Source organism: Carcharodon carcharias, chromosome 6, assembly GCF_017639515.1.
Source record: "Carcharodon carcharias isolate sCarCar2 chromosome 6, sCarCar2.pri, whole genome shotgun sequence".
NCBI classification, from domain to species: Eukaryota; Metazoa; Chordata; class Chondrichthyes; order Lamniformes; family Lamnidae; genus Carcharodon; species Carcharodon carcharias.
In genome coordinates this window covers 190,790,644-190,815,401 of record NC_054472.1, presented here as the reverse complement: position 1 = coordinate 190,815,401, position 24,758 = coordinate 190,790,644, and the positions used below count along the sequence as shown (strand labels likewise).

General features: G+C 45.8%; 1 protein-coding gene across 1 annotated transcript in view; it reads left to right on the top strand.

Annotated features, from left to right (window-relative positions):
* asic1c (acid-sensing (proton-gated) ion channel 1c) overlaps window positions 1-24,758 on the top strand; it is a 57,301-nt gene that overhangs the window by 6,338 nt on the left and 26,205 nt on the right. The window contains exon 2 of the mRNA XM_041189327.1: window positions 22,113-22,263. Coding sequence (XP_041045261.1) covers window positions 22,113-22,263 — 151 coding nt within the window. The remainder of the gene's footprint in view (window positions 1-22,112; window positions 22,264-24,758) is intronic.

Below are 24,758 nucleotides of genomic sequence, written 5' to 3'. Positions count from 1 at the left end.
TCAGAGTAAAGGGAAGACCTTTTAAAACAGAGATGAGAAGAAACTTCTTTAGCCAGAGAGTGGTGAATCTATGGAATTCATTGCCACACAAGGCTGTGGAGGCCAGGTCATTGAGTGTATTTAAGACCGAGATAGATAGGTTCTTGATTGGTGAGGGGATCAAAGGTTACGGGGAGAAGGCGGGAGAATGGGGTTGTGAAACTTATCAGCCATGATTGAATGGCGGAGCAGACTCGATGGGCCGAATGGCCTAATTTCTGCTCCTAGGTCTTATGGTCTTATGGTCTTATGAGTCAAAAACAAAAACAGAATTACCTGGAAAAACTCAGCAGGTCTGGCAGCATCGGCGGAGAAGAAAAGAGTTGACGTTTCAAGTCCTCATGACCCTTCGACAGAACTTGAGTTCGAGTCCAAGAAAGAGTTGAAATATAAGCTGGTTTAAGGTGTGTGGGGGGTGGTGGTGGAGAGAGAGAGAGAGAGAAGTGGAGGGGAGTGGTGTGGTTGTAGGCAAAAGCAGTGGTAGAAGCATGGATTCTATCACTGCTTTTGCCTACAACCACACCACTCCCCTCCACTTCTCTCTCTCTCTCTCTCTCTCTCTCTCTCTCTCCACCGCCCCCCCCCCCACCCCAACACCTTAAACCAGCTTATATTTCAACTCTTTCTTGGACTCGAACTCAAGTTCTGTCGAAGGGTCATGAGGACTCGAAACGTCAACTCTTTTCTTCTCCACCGATGCTGCCAGACCTGCTGAGTTTTTCCAGGTAATTCTGTTTTTGTTTTGGATTTCCAGCATCCACAGTTTTTTTGTTTTTATGTCTTATGAGTCAATCTGTGTTCGTAAATTGCTGAGTTGGTCAACTGAATCAAAAGTCGAACGCTAGGTTACAGACCCAGATTTTAACACTGAATGACAAACCCTGCTCAGCAGGCAGGCTTAAAGCAGTTCAGGATTCATTGGCTTTTAATTAAGAGTAGTACTGGGAGTGATAGCTCATTGTAATAGTCCCCAGTTCACAGTGCAGCACACAGGCAGACTGGCCAAGAAAATCTACAGACTGGAATAATGAACAGGAGCCTGGATGCAGTACAAGTGAGAAAGTGATGGAAAGCTATTTAGATTCCATTTTCTTCAGATTCTTCAAATTTATTTTCAAATTGGAGAAGAGTAATGAACTAACTACTTCTCCTGTACCATCCACGTGTGTCTCAGTGTCGGCTGTTCACAGAATCACAGAATCACAGAGCAGAAGAGGCCCTTCGGCCCATCGAGTCTGCACCGACGCGTGAGAAACACCTGACCTACCTATCTAATCCCGTTTACCAGCACTTGGCCCACAGCCTTGAATGTTATGGTGTGCCAAGTGCTCATCCAGGTACTTTTTAAAGGATGTGAGGCAACCCGCCTCCACCACCCTCCCAGGCAGCACATTCCAGACCGTCACCACCCTCTGGGTAAAAAAGTTTTTCCTCACATCCCCCCTAAACCTCCTGCCCCTCACCTTGAACTTATGTCCCCTCGTGACTGACCCTTCAAATAAGGGGAACAGCTGCTCCCTATCCACCCTGTCTATGCCCCTCATAATCTTATACACCTCGATCAGGTCACCCCTCAGTCTTCTCTGCTCCAACGAAAACAACCCAAGTCTATCCAACCTCTCTTCATAACTTAAATGTTTCATCCCAGGCAACATCCTGATGAATCTCCTCTGGACCCCCTCCAGTGCAATCACATCCTTCCTATAATGTGACAACCAGAACTGCACACAGTACTCCAGCTGTGGCCTCACCAAGGTTCTATACAACTCCGACATGACCTCACTACTTTTGTAATCTATGCCTCGACTGATAAAGGCAAGTGTCCCATATGCCTTTTTCACCACCCCACTAACATGCCCCTCTGCCTTCAGAGATCTATGGACACACACGCCAAGGTCACTTAGTTCCTCAGAACTTCCTAGTGTCATGCCATTCATTGAATACTTCCCTGTCAAATTACTCCTTCCAAAGTGTATCACCTCACACTTTTCAGGGTTAAATTCCATCTGCCACTTATCTGTCCATTTGACCATCCCATCTATATCTTCCTGTAGCCCAAGACACTCAACCTCACTGTTAACCACCCGGCCAATCTTTGTGTCATCCGCAAACTTACTAATCCTACCCCCTACATAGTCATCTATGTCGTTTATATATGTTGCTGGATATTTCGGGAATTCTGGAATGCTGCACTTTCTCTATGTCCCTGGGACATTTGATTTTCCGTTAATATTCTGTTTTCTTTGTCGGACTGGAACCTGAATGTATCTGATCTGCTTTGTTCGCTTGAGTTATTGAGCAGACTCCTCCCCCTCCTCCACCTACCTGGATATCTCTGGAACACAAGAATTAGGAGCAGGAGCAGGCCACTCTGCCCATCTATACAATCATAACTGATTTGATTGTCGTCTCAGCTCCACTTTCCTGTCTGTCCCCGATAACCCCCATATTCACTCTTCACTCCTTGTCTGTCACAAACCTGTCGGACTCAGCCCAGAATAAATTCGAGCTCACTGCGAGTTTTAATGTTTAATTCAAGCCGGTCTCAGGAGCTGCAGAGCAGCTGTGTGATGTATCAGCGCATTGCTAACACAGAATGAATTCCCCCCCCCGTAACCTTCAAAATTGATAAGCAGACTCAGTGTAGCAGACAATACCTGAGGCCTGAGAAAAGGCATCAGTGACATACTGCAGGAGGAAGCACTGCACCGTTGGAGGGTCAGTGCTGAGGGAGTGCTGCACTGTCAGAGGGTCAGTGCTGAGGGAGTACTGCACAGTCGGAGGGTCAGTACTGAGGGAGTGCTGCACCATTGGAGGGTCAGTGCTGAGGGAGTGCTGCACTGTCAGAGGGTCAGTACTGAGGGAGTGCTGCACTGTCAGAGGGTCAGTACTGAGGGAGTGCTGCACCGTTGGAGGGTCAGTGCTGAGGGAGTGCTGCACTGTCAGAGGGTCAGTGCTGAGGGAGTACTGCACAGTCGGAGGGTCAGTACTGAGGGAGCGCTGCACTGTCAGAGGGTCAGTACTGAGGGAGTGCTGCACTGTCAGAGGGTCAGTACTGAGGGAGTGCTGCACTGTCAGAGGCTCAGTACTGAGGGAGTGCTGCACTGTCGGAGAGTCAGTACTGAGGGAGTGCTGCACTGTCGAGGGTCAGTACTGAGGGAGTGCTGCACTGTCAGAGGGTCAGTACTGAGGGAGTGCTGCACTGTCAGAGGGTCAGTACTGAGGGAGTTCTGCACTGTCAGAGGGTCAGTACTGAGGGAGTGCTGCACTGTCAGAGGGTCAGTACTGAGGGAGTGCTGCACTGTCGGAGGGTCAGTACTGAGGGAGTGCTGCACTGTCGGAGGGTCAGTACTGAGGGAAAACAAGGTTTGATTCCAACCAGTGGAGATCTGTCCTCCTGATTCCCATTGATTTCCATTTTACTGGGGCTCCTTGATGTCACACTTGGTCAAATGCTGTCTTGATATCAAGGAGACTTTGATCTCACCTCTCAGTGCCCATAACAAACAGAGAAAGTTCATTTCAGGATGGAAATGAGGTCTGAGCTCATTTCAGGCTGATGCTATGATGTGCAATTAAGGGATATGGGGAGCGGGCGAGAAAGTGGAGTTTCCCAAGATCAGTCATTGTCGTATTGAATATGGGGGGGGGGCTCGATGGGCCGAGTGGTTCTTCTCCTGCTTCTATTTTGTGTGTTCTTGTGATGTGGAACTCGATAAGTAAGGGGTCACTCTTTGAAGACAGAGATGAGGAGAGTTGTTTTCTCTCAAAGGGTGGTGAGTCTCTGGAACTCTCTTCCTCAAAAGGCAGATAGATAGATTCTTGATTAACAAGAGGGTGAAAGGTTATCGGGGGTAGGCACGAACATGGGGTTGAGTTACACTCAGATCAGCCATGATCTTATTGAATGGGGGAGCAGGCTCGAGGGGCCGAGTGGCCTACTCCTGCTCCTAATTCATGTTTGTATGTTGATGTGCAGGGAGTGGTTGAGGTGAATAGCATTTAAGGGGAAACTAGATAAACACATGAGGGAGAAAGGAACAGAGGGATATATTGATGGGGTGAGATAGAGTGGGAGGAGGTTCATGTAGACCATCAACACCAGCGTGGAGAAGATGGGCTGAATGGCCTGTTTCTGTTGTAAAAGAATACTTAGCAATATCTAAAAATATACCCCATCTAATTGAATGGTGTTCCTCTTGCTGTTTCCCCAGTGTTGACCTGTTTCACTGTTGGACTATGTCAATTTCTCCAGGGATCATTTTTAGCTTTCCTCCTGGTTTCTTGCCTTCAAAACCTGGTGAAAATCTCACTTCCAATCCTGAATTTCTCACATTTAAATGTGAAATTTACATCACTAATGTGCCTGTACCAGTCAAAACCAGGATATCTTGTCTAATCCCACTTTCATCATCCCACTCTCCAGTCTAGTCCCAATATCATCATCCCACTCTCCAGTCTAATCCCAATATTATTATCCCACTCTCCAGTAAAAACCCACTGTCATCATCCCACATTCCAGTCTAATCCCACTATCACAATTCCACCCTCCAGTGTAATCCCACTGTCATCATCCCACTTTCCAGTCTAATCCCACTATCACAATCCCACTCTCCAGTGTAATCCCACTGTCATCATCCCACTTTCCAGTCTAATCCCACTATCACAATCCCACTCTCATTCTAATCCTGATATCATCATCCCACTCTTCAGTGTAATTCCACTATTATGATCCAGCTATTCAGTATAATCCCGTTTTCATCATCCCACTTTCCAGTCTAATCCCACTATCACAATCCCACCCTCCAGTGTAATCCCACTGTCATCATCCCACTTTCCAGTCTAATCCCACTATCACAATCCCACTCTCATTCTAATCCTGATATCATCATCCCACTCTTCAGTGTAATTCCACTATTATGATCCAGCTATCCAGTATAATCCCGTTTTCATCATCCCACTTTCCAGTCTAATCCCACTATCATAATCCCACTCTCCAGAGTAATTCCGATATCATAATCCCACTCTCCAATCTAATCCCGATATCATTATCCCACTCTCCAGTGTAAGCCCAATATCATCAACCCACTCTCCAGTGTACTCCCACGATAATAATCTGACTATCCAGTCTAATCCCACTATCATAATTCCACTCTCATTCTAATCCCACTATCATCATCCCACTATCCAGTCTAATCCCACTATCATCGTCTCACTATCTGGTTCTTGTTCTGTAGCCCTGAACATTACTATTTCTGTCCAAATTTTATCTCACACCCTAAAATGAGATTCTCCATCACACACGCCCCTTGTGGAATTCTCAGGACTTTCCAACACAAAACACCTCAGCTCTTCATCAGTTACTAAATTACATTTCTTTCTCTCGTTATGGAAATAAAAATTTCACACTCATGAAGTATTTTAATCATTATTAATGGTTAACAACATTTTCTCTTCATTACTAACAGAAAGCTTGTGTGAATACCCTTTGCAGTGAAATTTCCACTATTTAAATTGATATCCCTATTCCAAGTACTTTCCAGAAAAAGGTGAAAAAAATCCCCCAGAGACGGAGGAGCGGTGCCTGAGATCTCAGTACTTCACCTTTCAGACAGCTTCTGCCTGTGATAATACTGTAGACTGGCACAGGATGTTTAACTCCAAGGCTGACAAGGCTGAAGCATTTGCTACAATCTTCAGCCAGAATTGCCGACTGGATGATCCATCTCAGCCTCCTCCCGAGGTCCCCAGCATCACAGATGCCAGTCTTCAGCCAATTCAATTCACTCCACGTGATATCAAGAAACGGCTGAAGGCACTGGATACTGCAAAGGCTATGGGCCCTGACAATATTCCGGCAATAGTACTGAAGACTTGTGCTCCAGAACTTGCCGCGCCCCTAGCCAAGCTGTTCCAGTACAGCTACAACACTGGCATCTACCCAGCTATGTGGAAAATTGCCCAGGTATGTCCTGTACACAAAAAGCAGGACAAATCCAACCAATTACAGCCCCATCAGTCTACTCTCCATCATCAGTAAAGTGATGGAAGGGGTCATCAACAGTGCTATCAAGCTGCACTTGCTTAGCAATAACCTGCTCACTGATGCCCAGTTTGGGTTCCGCCAGGGCCACTCAGCTCCTGACCTCATTACAGCCTTGGTTCAAACATGGACAAAAGAGCTGAACTCCTGAGGTGAGGTGAGAGTGACTGACCTTGACATCAAGGCAGCATTTGACCGAGTGTGACATCAAGGAGCCCTAGCAAAACTGGAGTCAATGGGAATCAGGGGGAAAACTCTCTGCTGGTTGGAGTCATACCTAGCACAAAAGAAGATGGTTGTGGTTGTTGGAGATCAATCATCTCCAGGACATCACTGCAGGAGTTCCTCAGGGTAGTGTCCTAGGCCCAACCATCTTCAGCTGCTTCATCAATAACCTTCCTTCCATCATAAGGTCAGAAGTGGGGATGTTCGCTGATGATTTCACAATGTTCAGCACTATTCACAACTCCTCAGATACTGAAGCAGTCCATGTCCAAATGCAGCAAGACCTGGACAATATCCAGGCTTGGGCTGACAACTGGCAAGTAACATCCACGCCACACAAGTGTCAGGCAATGACCATCTCCAACAAGAAAGAATCTAACCATTGTTCTTTGATGTTCAATGGCATTACCATCACTGAATCCCTCATTATCAACATCCTGGGGGTTACCATTGACCAGAAACTGAACTGCACTAGCCATATAAATACTGTGGCTACAAGAGCAGGTCAGAGGCTAGGAATCCTGTGGTGAGTAACTCACCTCCTGACTCCCCAATTCCTGTCCAACATCTACAAGGCACAAGTCAGGTGTGTGATGGAATACTCCCCACTTGCCTGGATGAGTGCAGCTCCATAAACACTCAAGAAGCTCGACACTGTCCAGGACAAAGCAGCCGACTTGATTGACACCACATCCACAAACATTCACTCCCTCCACCACCAACACAGTAGCAGCAGTGTGTGTACCATCTACAAGATGCACTGCAGAAACTCACCAAGGCTCCTTAGACAGCACCTTCCAAACCCACGACCACTACCATCTAGAAGGACAAGGGCAGCAGATACACGGGAACACCATCTCCTGGAAGTTCCCCTCCAAGTCACTCACCATCCTGACTTGGAAATATATCACAGTTCCTTCACTGTGGCTGTCTTCACTGGAACTCCCTCCCTAACAGCACTGTGGGTGTCCTTACACCACATGGACTGCAGTGGCTCAAGAAGGCAACTCACCACCGCTTTCTCAAGGGCAGTTAGGGATGGGCAATAAAAGCATTGGCCTAGCCAGTGAAGCCCACATCCTGTGAAAGAATACAAAAAAGTGTTGGATCAGTTTGGCTGTCCCAATAAACCAGTATTAATTTGATCTCATTCACATCCCATCAGGAGACATTTGAGGCTCAAGCCTCTGGATTGTGACTTGAATACTGAGATTCTGACTGAGAGACGGGAGTGTTACCCCGTTGTATATTTTATATCTCGGATATTTGCAGAGATTACACTTCCTATGTCTGTAACATGTCTTATTCACAGTGCTTTAAAATGTCTGCTCCATGCATCTAGCTCTAGCTTCCGACACTTTCTACAGCCATGTTAACTTTTCTCTGAGTTCATATCCAAATTTAATCCATCAAGCGCAGTGAGCATAGATCAGTCAACACACATAATCAAACGCAGAACACTTGGACTCTGGAGCCCCCACAGAGCCATAACTGACACTTAAATAATGATAATACTGAACAAAGATCTGGAAGGCGCTGCCTGAAAGGACAGTAGAAGCAGATTCAATCATAACTATCAAAAGGGGAATTGGATAAAAACTTGAAGAGAAAGAATTTTCAGGGCTATAGGGAAAGAGCAAGGGGAGTGAGGCTAATTGAAAAGACCTTTCAAAGAATGAAAAAAGATTTGCATTTATTTAGCGCCTTTCTCGATCACAGGACGCCCCATTACATTTTTCAGCCAATGAGGTATGTTTGAAGTATTGTCACTGTTGCCAATGAAGCACAGCAGCCAACTTACGCACAGCAAGCTCCCACAAACAGCAATGTGATCATGACCAGGTGATCTGTTTTTATGATGACGATGATAGAGGGATGAATATTGGCCAGGACACCCGAATAAGACGCCCCTATTCTTCTTCGAAACGGTGACCACGAGATCTTTTACATCCACCTGAGAGTGACAATGAACCCTCAGTTTAACTTAGAATCTAAAAGACAGCACCTCCGGCAGTGCAGCACCCCTTCAGTACGCGAGTGTCAGTCTTTAATCCTGGGGAGAAACTTAAACTCGGAGCCTTGTGGCTAAGAGGTGAGGGTGCCACCAACTGAGACATGGGTGACACTGGTAAAGAGCTAGCACAGGCATGATGGGCTGAATGACCTCCTTCTGTGATGTAACGGTCTGTGATTCTACGACACTTGAGATCGGACTGTGTAAAATTGACAAACACGCACTTAAATGCACAAACCTGCAATATTCACAAACCGTAAACACGTGTGAACATAATGTGATACCCACAAGAACTCAGACAATGTGCATTTATATAGCACCTTTACTGTGGTAAAACATCTCTAGGTGCTTCACTGGAGTTTTTAATCAGGCCATATCTGGCGTAGAGCCACAGAAGGAGATATTGGGTCAAGTATACGACAGCTTGGTGAGGGAGGTAGATGTAGGTTTTAAGGAGAGTCTTAAAGGAGGAAAATGAGGTAGAGGGGCCGAGAGGGTTAGGGAGGGAATTCCAGAGATTAGGGCCCTGGCAGCTCCAGGCCTGGCCGCCAATGCTGGAGCGATTATAATCGGGGATAGAGGGGCACAGGAAACTCGGAGGGTTGGAGGGATGGAGGAGATTACAGAGATAGGTGGTGAGGCAATGGGACCGGGCAACAGAAGGAGGGGGTGTGCCATGGAGGGATTTGAGCTCATGTCTTGAATCATTAGTCCAGGCCTCGGGATTACTGGCCCAGTGTCGTTGATCACAATGATGCCATCCCTAGTTACAGGACTGGGAGCCAGTGAGGGTCAGTGAGCATAGGGGTGAGGGGTGAATGGGACTTGCTGTGAATTAAGGCATGGGGGTGGGGTGGGGGGTGGGGGGGGCGGGTAGTGGAGGGGCAGAGTTTTGGATGACCTCAAGTTGATGTTGGATGGAGAAAGCAGGCCGGAGTGTGTTAGAGTAGCCGAGGGTCTGAATAAAGGTGTCAGCAGCCGTCAGCTGATGGGCGGGAGATAAAAATAGACGACCTTAGTGAAGGTGAGGGTAAGAGGTCAGAGTCTCACCTCGGGGTCAAGCATGACGCCAAGGCTGTGAACGGACGGGTTTAACCTCACCGTTGCTGGAGTGGGAGGGATGGAGCTGGTGGCTAGAGAACAGGATCTGGAGCAGGAACTGAGAGCAGCGGCTTCAGTCTTTCCAGTATTTAACAGGAGGAAATCTCTGCTCATCCAGCCCCGGGTGTTGGATAAGCAGTGAGATAATTTAGCAACATGCAGGAGTCTGGAGAGGCGGCGGTGAAGTGGAGCTGGGTGTCGCTGTGTGGAAATTAATGCTGGGTGATGTCGCTGAGAAATAGGAGGGTCCGAGGGCAGGTCCTTGGGGAAACACCAGAGGTAACGGTGTGGGAGCAGGAGGAGAAGCCATTGCTGGTGATTCTCTGGCTACTGTTAGATAGATAAGAACGGAACCGGGGGGGTGGGGGGGGGGGGGTGCAGAATGTTGCCCTTGTTGGGCGGGCTCAGCGGGGGAGGGTGGGGGAAGGGGGTGGGGGGGGGGGGCGGTTGTCAGGAAGCCCACCCACAGTCGGGGCCGGTTGATGATCTGACGCTGGGTGGGCCAGTTAAGGTTGGCCCAGTGTGGAAGGCGTTGCTGCTGTGCTCAGCGCTGCCTGTGTGGGGGGAAGGGGGAGAGGGGGAGAGCGAGAGGGACGGAGCGGGGAACTCTGCACCAGGCAGACGGGAATGGGTTAACGTGGGGGTCAGGAGGGGAAGTTTAGTGAGAATAGGGCTGAGGGAACAGGAGCTGGGTCAGGTGGACAGGATGAGCTCAGAGAGGTCACGAGGGGACATGGGAGAGAAAGCGGAGAAAGGCGTAAGTTTAGGGTGGTAGCAGCAGGATCATTGGTGGATATTTCCCCCTGGGGGTGGGGTGAGGGTGGGGGAGGAGGAAGAGATGGGCATGGCAGAGAGGCTGAAGATAGAATCATAGAATCGTAGAAATTTACAGCACTGAAGGAGGCCATTCAGCCCGTTCTATCTGTGCAGGCCGACATGTAACCAGCCATTCAGCCTAATCCCACTTTCAAGCTCTTGTTCTATAGCCTTTGGGTTACGGAACCTCAAGTACATATCCAAGGGTTTTTTAAATGCGCTGATGGTTTCTGTCTCTTTGAGCAGTGAGTTCCAGACCCCACCACCCTCCGGATAAAAAAAATTTTCGCCTCAAATCTCCCCCTACACTTACCCTAAATCTACATTTCCCATCTTATAAACCCCTCAACCGAAGGCTTTAGGGCCTTCCCATTGCTTCATTTCGACCCCATTATTATACATTTCAATTAAATCTCCCCTCAGCCTCTTCTGTTCCAAAGACAACAACTCCAGCCGAGTCAATCTTTCTTCATCTCTAAAATTCTCCAGGTAACGCCCGTGTAAATCTCCTCTGTACCCTCTCTAGTGTGGTCACCTGGACCAAAATCCTGGAACTCCCTCCCTAACAGCACTGTGGGTGTACCTACACCACATGGACTGCAGCAGTTCAAGAAAGCAGCTCACCACCACCTTCTCAAGGGGCATCTAGGGATGGGTAATAAATGCTGGCCCAGCCAGCGAAGCCAAGTGTACAAAGAATCTTTCCTATAGTGGGGTGGTGACCAGAACTGTACACAATACTTGAGTTGTGGTCTAACTAGTGTTTTATATAGTTCCAGCACAACCTCCCTGCTCTTATATTCTGTACCTTAGCTAACAAAGGAGAGTACACCAACGCAATTTATGATTTCCTAACTACCTTAACCATCTGTCCTGCTACCTTCAAGGATCTGTCAACATGAACTCGTTGCTCCACATTTCTCAGTATCCGATTTATTGTTTATTCCTTTGCCTTATTTATCCTCCGCAAATCCTCACACTCCAGCTGGTCTTAAAGACAGACACAATTGCTCACACACACTGACATACACATGCACGCACACACACACATCGACATACAGACACAAACAGACATATACACACACACACACTGACATACACATGTACGCGCACACACACATCGACATACAGACACAAACAGACATATACGTGTACACACACACACACTGACATACACATGTACGCACACACACACATCGACATACAGACACAAACAGACATATACATGTACACACACACACACATATACACATGTACACACACACACAAACAGACATATACATGTACGCACACACACACACATCGACATACAGACACAAACAGACATATACATGTACGCACACACACACACTGACATACACATGTACGTACGCACACACACACATCGGCATACAGACACAAACAGACATATACATGTACACTCACACACACTGACATACACATGTACGCACACACACACATCGACATACAGACACAAACAGACATATACATGTACACACACACACACTGACATACACATGTACGCACACACACACATCGACATACAGACACAAACAGACATATACGTGTACACACACACACACTGACATACACATGTACGCACACACACACATCAACATACAGACACATACATGTACACACACACACACTGACATATAGGCACAAGCACACACACACACTGACATACACATGTACGCACACACACTGACATACACATGTACGCACACACACTGACATACAGACACGAGCACACACACGCAGACATATACATGTACACATACACACGCACAGACATATACATACACATACACATGCACACACACATCGACATACAGATGTAGACAGATAGACACACACACACACACACACACACACTGACACAGACAGAAGCACAATTCCTGATGCAGGTTCCAGGATGTTGAATCGATAATCTCTCAGAGATAACCTGACCTTTCCTTGACTTTTCCTCTCGAATTCCCAATCCTAGTCGATAGTCTGACTCCCATTTCCATTTCAAATCTCCAGAGTCTTGGCCCCTTCTCCTATATTGAAAGTTGAGAATCTCCGATCCTATGATTGTGACAGAGCTGATGGTGTGACTGATCTGAAAATTTAACATTGAGGATGGAGAGAGTGGGGCTGTTAAAGGGGCAGAATTCTCTTCAAAAAATCTCCCGCAATTATTATTTTTCAGTATATCCCGAACAGCAGCGTAGTGAAAATACCACTGGTGATTCTCTGTGCCTGGTTAACATCACCTTCTACCCATAGCTACTGAACCCTGATTTGCTGTTGGTTCAGGGTTAGAGTCCTGATGGGGTGAAGGGTTAAGGGTTAAAGTTGATGAGATGAAGGTTGTAGTGAAAGTACAACCAGATCATGACTCAGGGAATAGCACATAGAACACAGGAAGATCCCAGGCCTGCGCTGATCCCAACCCCGGGTTGGGTACTGAGTCCCACACGCAGAGCATAGGAAGATCCCAGAACTTCATCCCTGGCCTGCGCTGATCCCACCTCGGGTGCTGATTCCCACACGCAGTGCAGACTCAGGTGTGGGACGTGGGGTGAGGGCTGAGGTGTGGGGGCTTGAGTGCACATGTGGGAGGGGATGGGGTCACCTGGGAGTCTCAGCATTCTTCATTCCGAGGAGAGACCACATTTCTCTGAAATAGCCTGAAAGCCGATTGGAATTGTAGTACTGCTCCTATTTCATATGGGCTTATGTAATCACTGTTGTTATGTAAGAAAGACAGCAACCAATTTACACACAGCAAGATCCCACAAACAGCAATATTATAATGACAAGGTCATCTGTTTTAGTGGTGTTGACTGAGGGATAAGCACTGTCCAGGACATCGGGCAGAATTTGTCCGCCTGTGGGGGCAGGCAGGGCCATGGGGTTAATGTGTGCGGAAATTCAAACCCAGTCCAGCTTGCCCTAAATCAGCCAATCAGGAGCCGGCATTGTACCAGCACAGACCAGCAGGTGGCGACACCGACACATTGACCAATCAGTTCACTTGCTCCCCCCGGTGAGATTTTTCAGCACTGCAGCCCTTGCGCACAAACTAACAACAAATTATATAAGATCATATTCATAAGAAATAGGAGGAGTAGCAGCCACATGACCCCTCGAGCCTGCTCCGCTATTCAATAAGATCATGGCTGATCTGAGTGTGGCCTTAACTCCACTTTCCTGCCTGTGCCCCCATAACCCTTGACCCCCGTGTAGATCAAAGGTCTGCCTAACTCAGCCTTGAATACACTCAATGACCCAGCCTCCACTGCTCTCTGGAGAAGAGAGTTCCACAGACTAATAACCCTCTGAAAGAAGAAATTCCTCCTCATTTCAATCTTAAATGGGAGACCCCTTATTTTTAAACTGTGCCCCCTAGTTCTAGTCTCTCCCACAAGGGTGCTCAGTGTGTGGGGCTCAACGCCCTCTCCATCAAGTCCCTTCCGATTTTATGTTTCAATAAGATCACCTCTCATTCTTCTAAACTCCAATGAGTATAGGCCCAACCTGTTCAACCTTCCCTCATAAGACAACCCCATCATCACAGGGATCAGCCTAGTTTTCTTATTCATTCCTGGGCTGAGGGTGTCCTTGGCTAGGCCAACATTTCTTTAATTGCCTAGTGAACCTTCTCTGATCTGCTTCCATTGCAAGTTTATCTCTTTAAGTAAGGAGACCAAAGCTATATGTTGTACTCCAAGTGTGATCTCACCAATGCCCTGTACAGTTGTAGCAAGACTTATCTACTTGTTTAAGCCCCTTGCAATAAAGGCCAACATTCCATTTGCCTTCCTAATCACTTGCTGTACCTGCATGCCGACTTTTTATGATTCATGTACAACGACACCCAGGTCCCTCTGTACTGTAACATTCTGCAGTCTCTCTCCACTTAAATAATATTCTGTTCTTCTATTCTTCCTGCCAAAATGGACACCCTCACATCTTCCAACATTACCCTCGATTGACCAAATCACTTAAACTATCCGTATCCCTTTGCTGACTCTGTATCTTCCTCCCAATATGCTTTCCTATCTATCTTTGTATCATTAACAAATTTGGCTACAGTACACTCAGTCCCTTCATCCAAGTCATTGATATCGATTGTAAATAGTTGACATCCAGCATTGATCCCTGCATCACTCTATCAGTTACAGTTTTTTAATCTGAAAATAACCCATTAATCCTGACTCTCTGTTTCCTGTTAGGTAGTCAATCCTCAATCCAGGCTAATATATCACCCAACTCAGTGAGCTCTTGCCTTCTAACGCAACCTTTTATGTGGTATCTTATCAAATGCCTTTTGGGAACCCCGACACACTACATCTACTGGTTCCCTTTATCCACCCTGCTTATGATATCCTCAAAGAATTCTAACAAATTTGTCAAACACGATTTCCCTTTCACAAAACCATGGTGATTCTGCCTGATTGTATGATGACTTTCTAAATATCCTGCTACTATCTCTTTAATAATGGATTCTAGTATTTTCCCAATGACAGATGTTGGATTAACTGGGCTAGAGTTCCCTGCTTTCTGTCTCCCTCCTTTCTTGAACACAAGTGCTTTGTGGTTTTTCAACCCACTGGGATCTTCCCTGAATCTAGGGAATTTTGGAAGATGACAACCAATACATCCGCTATCTCTGCAGCCACTTCTTTCAAGATCCTTGGATGAAGTCCATCAGGTCCAGGGGACTTGTCAGCCTTTAGACTCATTAGATTTTCTAGTGCTGTTTCTTTAGTAATCGTGATTATTTTGAGTTCCTCCCTCCTTTTTGCCTCTTGATTTTCTACTATTCCTGGGATGCTTTTTGTTTCCTCTACTGTGAAGTCAGATATAAAACACTTGTTGAAAGTCTCTGCCATTTTCTGTTTCCCATTGTTCTCACTCTCGTCCTCTAAGGGACCAATGCGCACTTTAGTATTGCAGAGAAAAGAGACGTGTCAAAACTTTTCATCTTGCACTGATCAGGACACTTTGCAAGAATGCTTATATACTATATGAGAAGAGAGTGCTGGTTGGTTGGCAAGTGGACTCTGATTGGTAGGGGCGTTGCCATGGAGAATGCACCAGTTGATGGTGACTTACAGTTAACTGCCAGCATTGTCTGAAACTTAAACCAGGCAGCTTGACCCTGATTGGCTGAGGCATTGCCCTGAGGAATGAATCAGCGAATGGCTGTAACTTATTTTTTTAGCTGAAACAGGTGCAATATGTGTACATGTTCTTTCTATCTTCAAAGAATGGTGAGCTAAAGCTCACTTTAGCTACTTTTGTTCCCTTTTGATATACGGGTAGAAGCTCTTACTGTCTGTTTTTATGTTTCTCGCTAGTTTTTACTCAGACTCCAATTTCTCCCTCTTTATTAATTTTTTAGTCATCCTTTGCCGGTTTCTAAAATGCTCCCAACCTTCCAGCCTTCCACTAATCTTCACAGCATTGTCCACCAGTCCTTTCAATTTGACCCCATCCTGAACTTCCTTCTATAGCCACGGATGGTGCTTCCGCCCCCAACCCCCACCTCCCAGTAGGGACCCGGGATTGAAACTGGGCCCTTCCAGAGGCAATGCAATAGTTAACTCAGTAAATGCTGCAAACTTTGGGTGTAATCTTATATCCAATATTATATACAGCTGCTGTCAGAGTAAAGATTCGATTAAAAGCTTCATTTGCTCACTGGACTGTGAGCAGATTTAATCCCCAACAGCAGATTAAGCAAAGTGATTCCTTGCTGTGTTTATTACCCGTTCAACGTAATCCGATATATTAAAAAGTGAGGAAATTGAGTTTCCATCTTGAAAACAAATATCAGGCCGAATCTTACTGGGAAATGAATGGTGTGTGAATGACATACACCGTTATTAATGTATGCAACAAAAGCAAGTTCCGAGCTACAGGGATCCAGAGTGAGAGGGTGGTGAGTCTCTGGAACTCGCTTCCTCAAAAGGCAGTGGAAGCAGAGTCTTTGAATATTTTTAAGGCTGAGCTAGATAGATTCTTGATTAACAACGGGGTGAAAGGTTATCGGGGTAGGCAGGAATGTGGGGTTAAGGTCACAATCAGATCAGCCATGATCTAAGTGAATGGTGGAGCAGACTCGAGGGGCCGAGTGGCCTAATCCTGCTCCTAATTCACATGTTCATATGAAATTTATGTCGCTTGCTGTTTGCCTCATATAAATGTCATCTTGCCCTTAGCTTTCCTGTTATTTTTGAGGGTTTACTGCATTTGCATATTAATTACCCATTAAATTTAGCTCAGAAAGTTAGGGCTGGTGATTAACAGCGGAAGTACACTTTTAACCTTTGATCATTGTTAATGCAATGTTAATTAATTTCCTACCCGGAAGGGGAACAATTTAAACTGCTTCAGTCTCATCCGTGCAGGCGGTAGGTTGTGGGTAGAGGTTTTTTAATTGTTAGTGTTTCTTATAAGAGTTGTTATCTTTCCTTTCTGTCTCTTTATTCTCTCAGCCCAATGCCCTTTCCATTTCTTACTTCTCATGCTGCCTCTGACTTGACTCGAATTCAGCCAGTTTCCATCTCCATCATTTCTCGATTCCAATCCTTCATGTATTACCAGTGAGATTGGCTGTTAATCCTGTCGTTCACTGAGGTCTCCTTGCGGCACTGTTATCAGCTCACAACCCTGGCACGTACGGTGGAAGTTACACCTCAGGCCGAGAGAGAGAGGTGTGCATTTCTGCAGCAAATTTCACAGAGGGTTACTGAACGCTTTCCAGCCAATGAAATACACCTGAAATGTAGTCACTCGTTGCAGTGTAGGAAATGTGGCAGCCAATTTATGCACAGCAGGATCCCACAAACAGCAACAGGACAATCGTTGTTTGAAGCGGGATGAATGGATGGACCGAGAAACCACAGGTCAGTCGGTCTGATCTTGGTGATGGGGGGCAAATTATTGTAAAAAAAATGAGCCACATTATCAATCATCACTCAGACAGACACAGATTAATCCAAGGCAGTCAGGACAGAGTTGTGGTCATGTCGGACCAACATTCTTGAGCAGCTGACAGGGAGGGCCAATGAGGGCAGAGTCCTGGATGTAGTCCATGTGGATTTTTACAGGGCGTTTGACAAAGTCCAACGTGGCAGAACGGCCAGAAAATTAAAAGCTCATGGAGCCCCAGAGAAAGTGGCAAATCGGATCCAAAATTGGCTCAGTGATAGGAGGGGTTGTGGTTGAAGGGTGTTTTTGTGACTGGAAGGCTGATCCAATGGGCTTCTGTAAGGCTCCCTTGCTGTTTGTGGCATATATCAACGATCTAAACTTATACGTAGGGGGCTCGATTAAGAAGTTTGCAGCTGATGCGTGTGGTTGATAGTGAAGAGGATAGCGGTAAAATGCAGGAGGATATCAATGGACTGGTCGGGTGAGCAGAGAAGTAGCAAATGGAATTCAATCTGGAGAAGTGTGAGGTGATGCATTTGGGGAGGACAAACAAGGCAAAGGATTTGACAATAACTGGGAGGATACTGAGAAGTGTAGAGGAAGTAAGTGACCTTGGAGTGAATGTTCACAGATCCCTGAAGGTAGCAGGACAGGTAAGTAAGGTGGTTAAGAAGGCAGACGGGAAACTTTCCTTTATTAACTGAGACCTAGAGCATAAGAGCCAGGAGGTTCTCTAGAATTATATAAAACACTAGTTAGGCCACAGCTAGGGAACTGTGTACAGTTCTGTTAACTACAGGTAGAATACTGTGTACAGTTCTGTTAACCACAGCCAGGGAACTGTGTACAGTTCTGTTAACTACAGGTAGAATACTGTGTACAGTTCTGTTAACTACAGATAGAATACTGTGTACAGTTCTGTTAACCACAGCTAGGGAACTGTGTACAGTTCTGTTAACTACAGGTAGAATACTGTGTACAGTTCTGTTAACTACAGCCAGGGAACTGTGTACAGTTCTGTTAACTACAAGTAGAATACTGTGTACAGTTCTGTTAACCACAGCCAGGGAACTGTGTACAGTTCTGTTAACTACAGGTAGAATACTGTGTACAGTTCTGTTAACTACAGGTAGAATACTGTGTACAGTTCTGTTAACCACAGCTAGGGAACTGTGTACAGTTCTGTTAACTACAGGTAGAATACTGTGTACAGTTCTGTTAACTACAGGTAGAATACTGTGTACAGTTCTGTTAACCACAGCTAGGGAACTGTGTACAGTTCTGTTAACTACAGGTAGAATACTGTGTACAGTTCTGTTAATTACAGGTAGAATACTGTGTACAGTTCTGTTAACCACAGCTAGGGAACTGTGTACAGTTCTGTTAACTACAGGTAGAATACTGTGTACAGTTCTGTTAACTACAGGTAGAATACTGTGTACAGTTCTGTTAAACACAAGTAGAATACTGTGTACAGTTCTGTTAACTACAGGTAGAATACTGAGTACAGTTCTGTTAACTACAGATAGAATACTGTGTCCAGTTCTGTTAACTACAGGTAGAATACTGTGTACAGTTCTGTTAACTACAGGTAGAATACTGTGTACAGTTCTGTTAAACACAAGTAGAATACTGTGTACAGTTCTGTTAACCACAGCTAGGGAACTGTGTACAGTGCTGTTAACTACAGGTAGAATACTGTGTACAGTTCTGTTAACTACAGGTAGAATACTGAGTACAGTTCTGTTAACCACAGCTAGGGAACTGTGTACAGTTCTGTTAACTACAGGTAGAATACTGTGTACAGTTCTGTTAACTACAGGTAGAATACTGTGTACAGTTCTGTTAACCACAGGTAGAATACTGTGTACAGTTCTGTTAACTACAGGTAGAATACTGTGTACAGTTCTGTTAACTACAGGTAGAATACTGTGTACAGTTCTGTTAACCACAGGTAGAATACTGTGCACAGTTCTGTTAACCACAGCTAGGGAACTGTGTACAGTTCTGTTAACCACAGATAGGGAACTGTGTACAGTTCTGTTAACTGTAGGTAGAATACTGTGTACAGTTCTGTTAACAGTAGGTAGAATACTGTGTACAGTTCTGTTAACTACAGGTAGAATACTGTGTACAGTTCTGTTAACTACAGGTAGAATACTGTGTACAGTTCTGTTAACCACAGGTAGAATACTGTGTACAGTTCTGTTAACTACAGGTAGAATACTGCATACAGTTCTGTTAACTACAGGTAGAATACTGCGTACAGTTCTGTTAACCACAGCTAGGGAACTGTGTACAGTTCTGTTAACTACAGGTAGAATACTGTGTACAGTTCTGTTAACTACAGGTAGAATACTGCGTACAGTTCTGTTAACTACAGGTAGAATACTGCGTACAGTTCTGTTAACTGTAGGTAGAATACTGTGTACAGTTCTGTTAACTACAGGTAGAATACTGTGTACAGTTCTGTTAACTACAGGTAGAATACTGTGTACAGTTCTGTTAACCACAGCTAGGGAACTGTGTACAGTTCTGTTAACTACAGGTAGAATACTGTGTATAGTTCTGTTAACTACAGGTAGAATACTGTGTATAGATCTGTTAACTACAGGTAGAATACTGCGTACAGTTCTGTTAACTACAGGTAGAATACTGCGTACAGTTCTGTTAACTACAGGTAGAATACTGCGTACAGTTCTGTTAACTACAGGTAGAATACTGCGTACAGTTCTGTTAACTACAGGTAGAATACTGTGTACAGTTCCGTTAACTACAGGTAGAATACTGTGTACAGTTCCGGTCACTACATTACAGGAAGGATGCGGCTGCAGCAGAGAACTTACAGAGAAGTTATACGAAGGGTGTTGCCGGGACTGGAGCATTTTAATTAGGATTGGATCGGCCAGAGTTGTTTTCTTTGTTACATGGGGGTGAGGGTTGAGGTGAATAAAATCAGACGGGGTCTAGATAGAGTGGATAGGAAGAGGTATTTCCATTGCACAGAGAACATGAGAACACCAGGCCATTCAGACCTTCCAGCCTGCTGTGCTATCCAATGAGATCATGGCCGATCTTCCACTTCAACACTATTTCCCTGCACTATCCCCGTGTCCCTGGATGTTTTTAAAATGTAAAAATCCATCGATTACAGTCGTGAACATACTCAAAATGGCTGAGCCCCCACAGCCTTTTGGGACAGAGAATTCCAAAGATTCACCACCCTCTGGGTGAAGAAATTCCTCCTCATCTCAATCTTAAATGACCTGCCCCTTATGCTGAGGCTGTGTCCCCTGGTGTAGACACCCCACCCAACACCCCCGCCACTCCCCACCCATCCCCAACCCCCCCAACCCCCCACAGATCCCCCCCCCCACCCCCCCAACCCCCCACAGACCACCCCCCCTCCCCCCACCGCCCCCGAGCCAGGTGAAACATCCTTCCTACATCTGCCCTGTCGAGCCCTGTAAGAATTTTGTAAGTTTGAATGAGATCACCTCTCGTTCCTCTAAACTCCAGAGAATACAGGCCCAGTCTGTTTAATCTTCCCTGGTAGGACAATCCCTCCATCCCAGGATTTAATCTAGTGAGTCTCCGTTGCACTCCCTCTAGGGCAAGCATATCTTTCCTTTGGTAAGGGGATCAAAACTGTGCACCGTTCTCAGGTCAATAACCAGGGAGCAGAGATTTAAAACAATTAGTGGACGGATCAGAGGGGAGTTGAGGAGTCAATTCTTTCACCCAGAGAGTAGTGGGGTGAGAGACTCACTGCCTGGAAGGGTAGTAGGCCTCCTTCTGTAATTGTTTCACTGTTTCAGATGACTGGATAAGCCGTTTGTGATGTTGGTTCGGGGATCTGCAGGATGTCGTTGATGACCCTATCTCAGCACCAAGCTTACACAGTCAGCAAATGGCTCGGGCCCTGTTTAGGACATTACCGATAAGACCAATCTTAGACTGCGTGGAACTGTAGGAATCTCAACGTGTAGACTGACCAGTAAAGGTAGACTTGAGGTAGACAGTAGTAAAGAACCCATGAGCAGATATCTCAATGAGCAGATCGAGGAAGGGGTGTTCATTAGCTCCATTTTAAAGGAGAATCTGAGTCTTGGACGGAGCCCATAAAGGTGTTCAAGGAAGTTCTTACATGCAGATTCAGTTTATCCTGATCAGATCATTGCTTGCTATATATCGTGCAAACTCACACATGGGTTTAAGGCCACCAGTTTTGGACCAGAATAGTGCCCAGTCTATCTCAAATTACCCTGGGAAGGCAAAGTATCTCAAATATTTGTACAGGTTAAGCTAGCCGTTTCACGTTGCTACTATGCAGCGGTGACACGAGTGGTATTTTCTACTAACGGGATGCTACCATCAGTCCAAAAAGACATTCTACCCACCACACAATTGAGCAATGTCATGTATGAATTTCAGCGTCAGTGTGATGCCAGGTAAGTAGGCCGTACATCCCAGTGATTGGCTGATCGAATCAAACAGCATGTTCCTTCATTTGTTCGTAATAGTCAGATTACAGACTGTACTCAATGATCCCGCACTCGCAAAACCCAAAACAAAACGTCTACTGCTGGATGTGATTCTGCAATTGGACAGCACTCACTGAACAATCCAGAGTGCGCTGATAACGACACTAACATTGAAGATAATCAATCGAGCTCATTTATACCTGCTAGAAATAACACACATTCAAACTAGAGACCCGTTCTCTGTAAATAAAAGGAATATTTTCAAGTCTTGTGCCTTGCAGAGCCAGAAGTTCCCCATTGCTATTGTCATGGCAACGCCTTGGCCAATCAGAGTCCACTTGCCAACCAATCATTATCCTTTTCTCCTGCAGGATAATAGTAAAACTCAAATAAATTAGAGCCAATCAGCTCCATATTTCTGCTGTTCCCATCATTCTCGTTTATCTCCCTCTCTGTCCAGATTTTCACTCGTTATGGGAAATGTTACACCTTCAACTCCGGGAAAGACGGGAAACCTCTGCTGACGACAATGAAAGGTGGCACAGGGAACGGGCTGGAGGTGATGCTGGACATCCAGCAGGATGAGTACCTGCCCGTGTGGGACAAGACAGGTGAGAAAGAGAGGCAGAGAGACAAGAACATCATGTGCACCAGAGAAATGGGGGAGGGGGAAGGAGGGGGAGTGTGGGGAGGGTAGGGGGTGGGTGAGAGAACATGAGAGCAAGGAGATGAGGGGGAGAGGTGAGGGGGAAGGAGTGTGTGGGTAGGAAAGGGAGTGAGAGGAAGTGAGGGAGGGGTGAAGTGTGGAGGGGGGGTGGAAGTGGAGAATGGGGAAGGGGTGGGAGTGCGGGAGGAGGAAGGCCAGGAAAGGGGGCAAGAGTGAGTGGGTAGTGTTAGTGGAGTGAAAGGCAGAGTATGGGGAGAGGGTGGGGAAGGGAAGGGAGTGTAGGATGAGGAAGCAGGGCGAGGAGGAAGGTGAGGAAGGGAGGGAGAGTGTGGGGTGGAGGAAGTGGGTGATGCCTGGAAATCCCTGGGACACAAACTCCTGCTGGGGTAGAAGGGAGACTGTCCCAGTGGGACTGACTTCACCTGAACCCGTGCTGGGACCAGTGTCCTGGCAAATTGAATAAACAGGGCTGTAGAGAGGGCTTTAAACTAAATGGGGGGAAGGGTTCTGGAGAGGGGATACATAGGTTTACAAAACAACAGGGCATGGCAGCATTGCAGGGCAGCTACTTAGATAATGATACCCCAAGAGTGACAGGAAGTAACAGAGTGTACAAATATAAAAAACAGCAGCAAATAGGGTCAAGGGGGAAAAAATGATATAAAGGATAAAGGAATGGCTCTTTACTTAAATGCACATAGTATTCAGAACAAACTAAATGAATTAATGGCACAAATAGAAGTTAATGGGCATGATTATATAGTCATTACAGAGACATGGTTACAAGATGATCAAAGCTGGGAATTAATTATTCAGGGGTATGTGACTTTTCAAAAGCACAGGCAGGGAGGAAAGGGTGGTGGGGTAGCCTTGTTAGTACGAGATGGAATAAGTATGAAATGATCTTGGATCGGAAGATGTAGAATCCATATGGATGGAGATAAGAAATAACAAGAGGAAGAAGACACTGGTGGGAGTAGTCTATAGGCCCCCGAACAGTAGCTATGCTGTAGGACAGAGAATAAATCAGGAGATAACGAGGGCATGTAAAAAAGGCAGTGCATTAATCATGAGTGACTTTAATCTTCATGAAGATTGGGAAAATCAAATTGGCAGAGGTAGCCACGAGCAAGAATCCATAGAGTATATTTGGGACAGTTTCTTAGAACAATATGTTGTGGATCTAACCAGGGATCAGGCTATTTTCGATCTGCTATTCTGTAATGAGGCCGGTTTAATAAATGATCTCAGAGTAAAAGACCCCCTTGGAAACAGTGACCATATCATGGTAGAATTTAGCATTAAGTTTGAGAGTGAGATCTTGGGTCGAAACAACTGTGCTAAACTGAAATAAGGGTAATTACATGGCAGCCTTGCAGGGTAACTCTTTAGGTAATGATACCCAGAGTGTGACAGGAAGGGAGGGTTAAATAAGGAATGAGGGCAGAGTTGGCTGGAGTGGACTGGGAAAGGAGTTTAGCAGAAAAGACGGCTGATGAACAATAGCAGACATTTAAGAAAATAGTTCATGACTCACAACAAAGATATACCCCAGTGAGGAAGAAGGATTCTGGGAAGGGGATAAACCAACCATGGTTAACAAAGGAAGTTAAGGACAGTATCAAATTGAAAGAAAAAAATACAATGTGGGTGTGGAGTTGAGGATTATCAGATCAGCCATGGTCTCATTGAATGGCAGTGCAGACTCGATGGGCTGAATGGCCTACTCCTGCTCCTACATCTTATGGTCTCATGCTGAACATCAGGAGCTCATGGTCATTTCTTCCCTTTGTTTCCCATCTGGCAGCTAGTCAGAGTGAGAGGCTGGGTCAGCAGGAAAGCCAATGGGAGAGGGTAGAGCCCTTGGAGACAGCGCTGCCAATCGGGAAGGGGGGGGTTGAGATTTGTGGGTGGGGGGGGGTGGGCACAGGATGAGAATGTGGGAATGCTGGGGGAGACTGTCCAGGGGTCAGGGGGTGCAATTGACGTTAATTATTGGTTCTAATATCTCCTCGTGTGTCTCGGTTTCAAAGTTAATTTGATAACCATTCCTGTGAAGTGACTTTCGAAGTTCCTATTGCGATAAAAGAGCAACAACTTGCATCCATTCCCCGGATCAACCTCGTGAACATTCTCTGGACTGCCTTCAATGCCAGTATATCTTTCCTGAGATAAGGGAACCAAAATTGTTCACAGTATTCTAGGTGTGGTCTAACTAGTGCCTTTTGAAGTTTTCGAAAGACTTCCCTAATTTTATACTCCATTCCCTTTGAAGTAAAGGCCAACATTCCATTTGCCTTCCCTATTACCTGTTGGACTTGCATTCTAGCTTTTTGGGATTCATGCATGAGGACCCCCAAATCCCTCTGTGCTGCAGCTTTCTGCAATCTTTCTCCATTTAAATAATATTCAACTCCTCTATTCTTCCTGCCAAAGTGC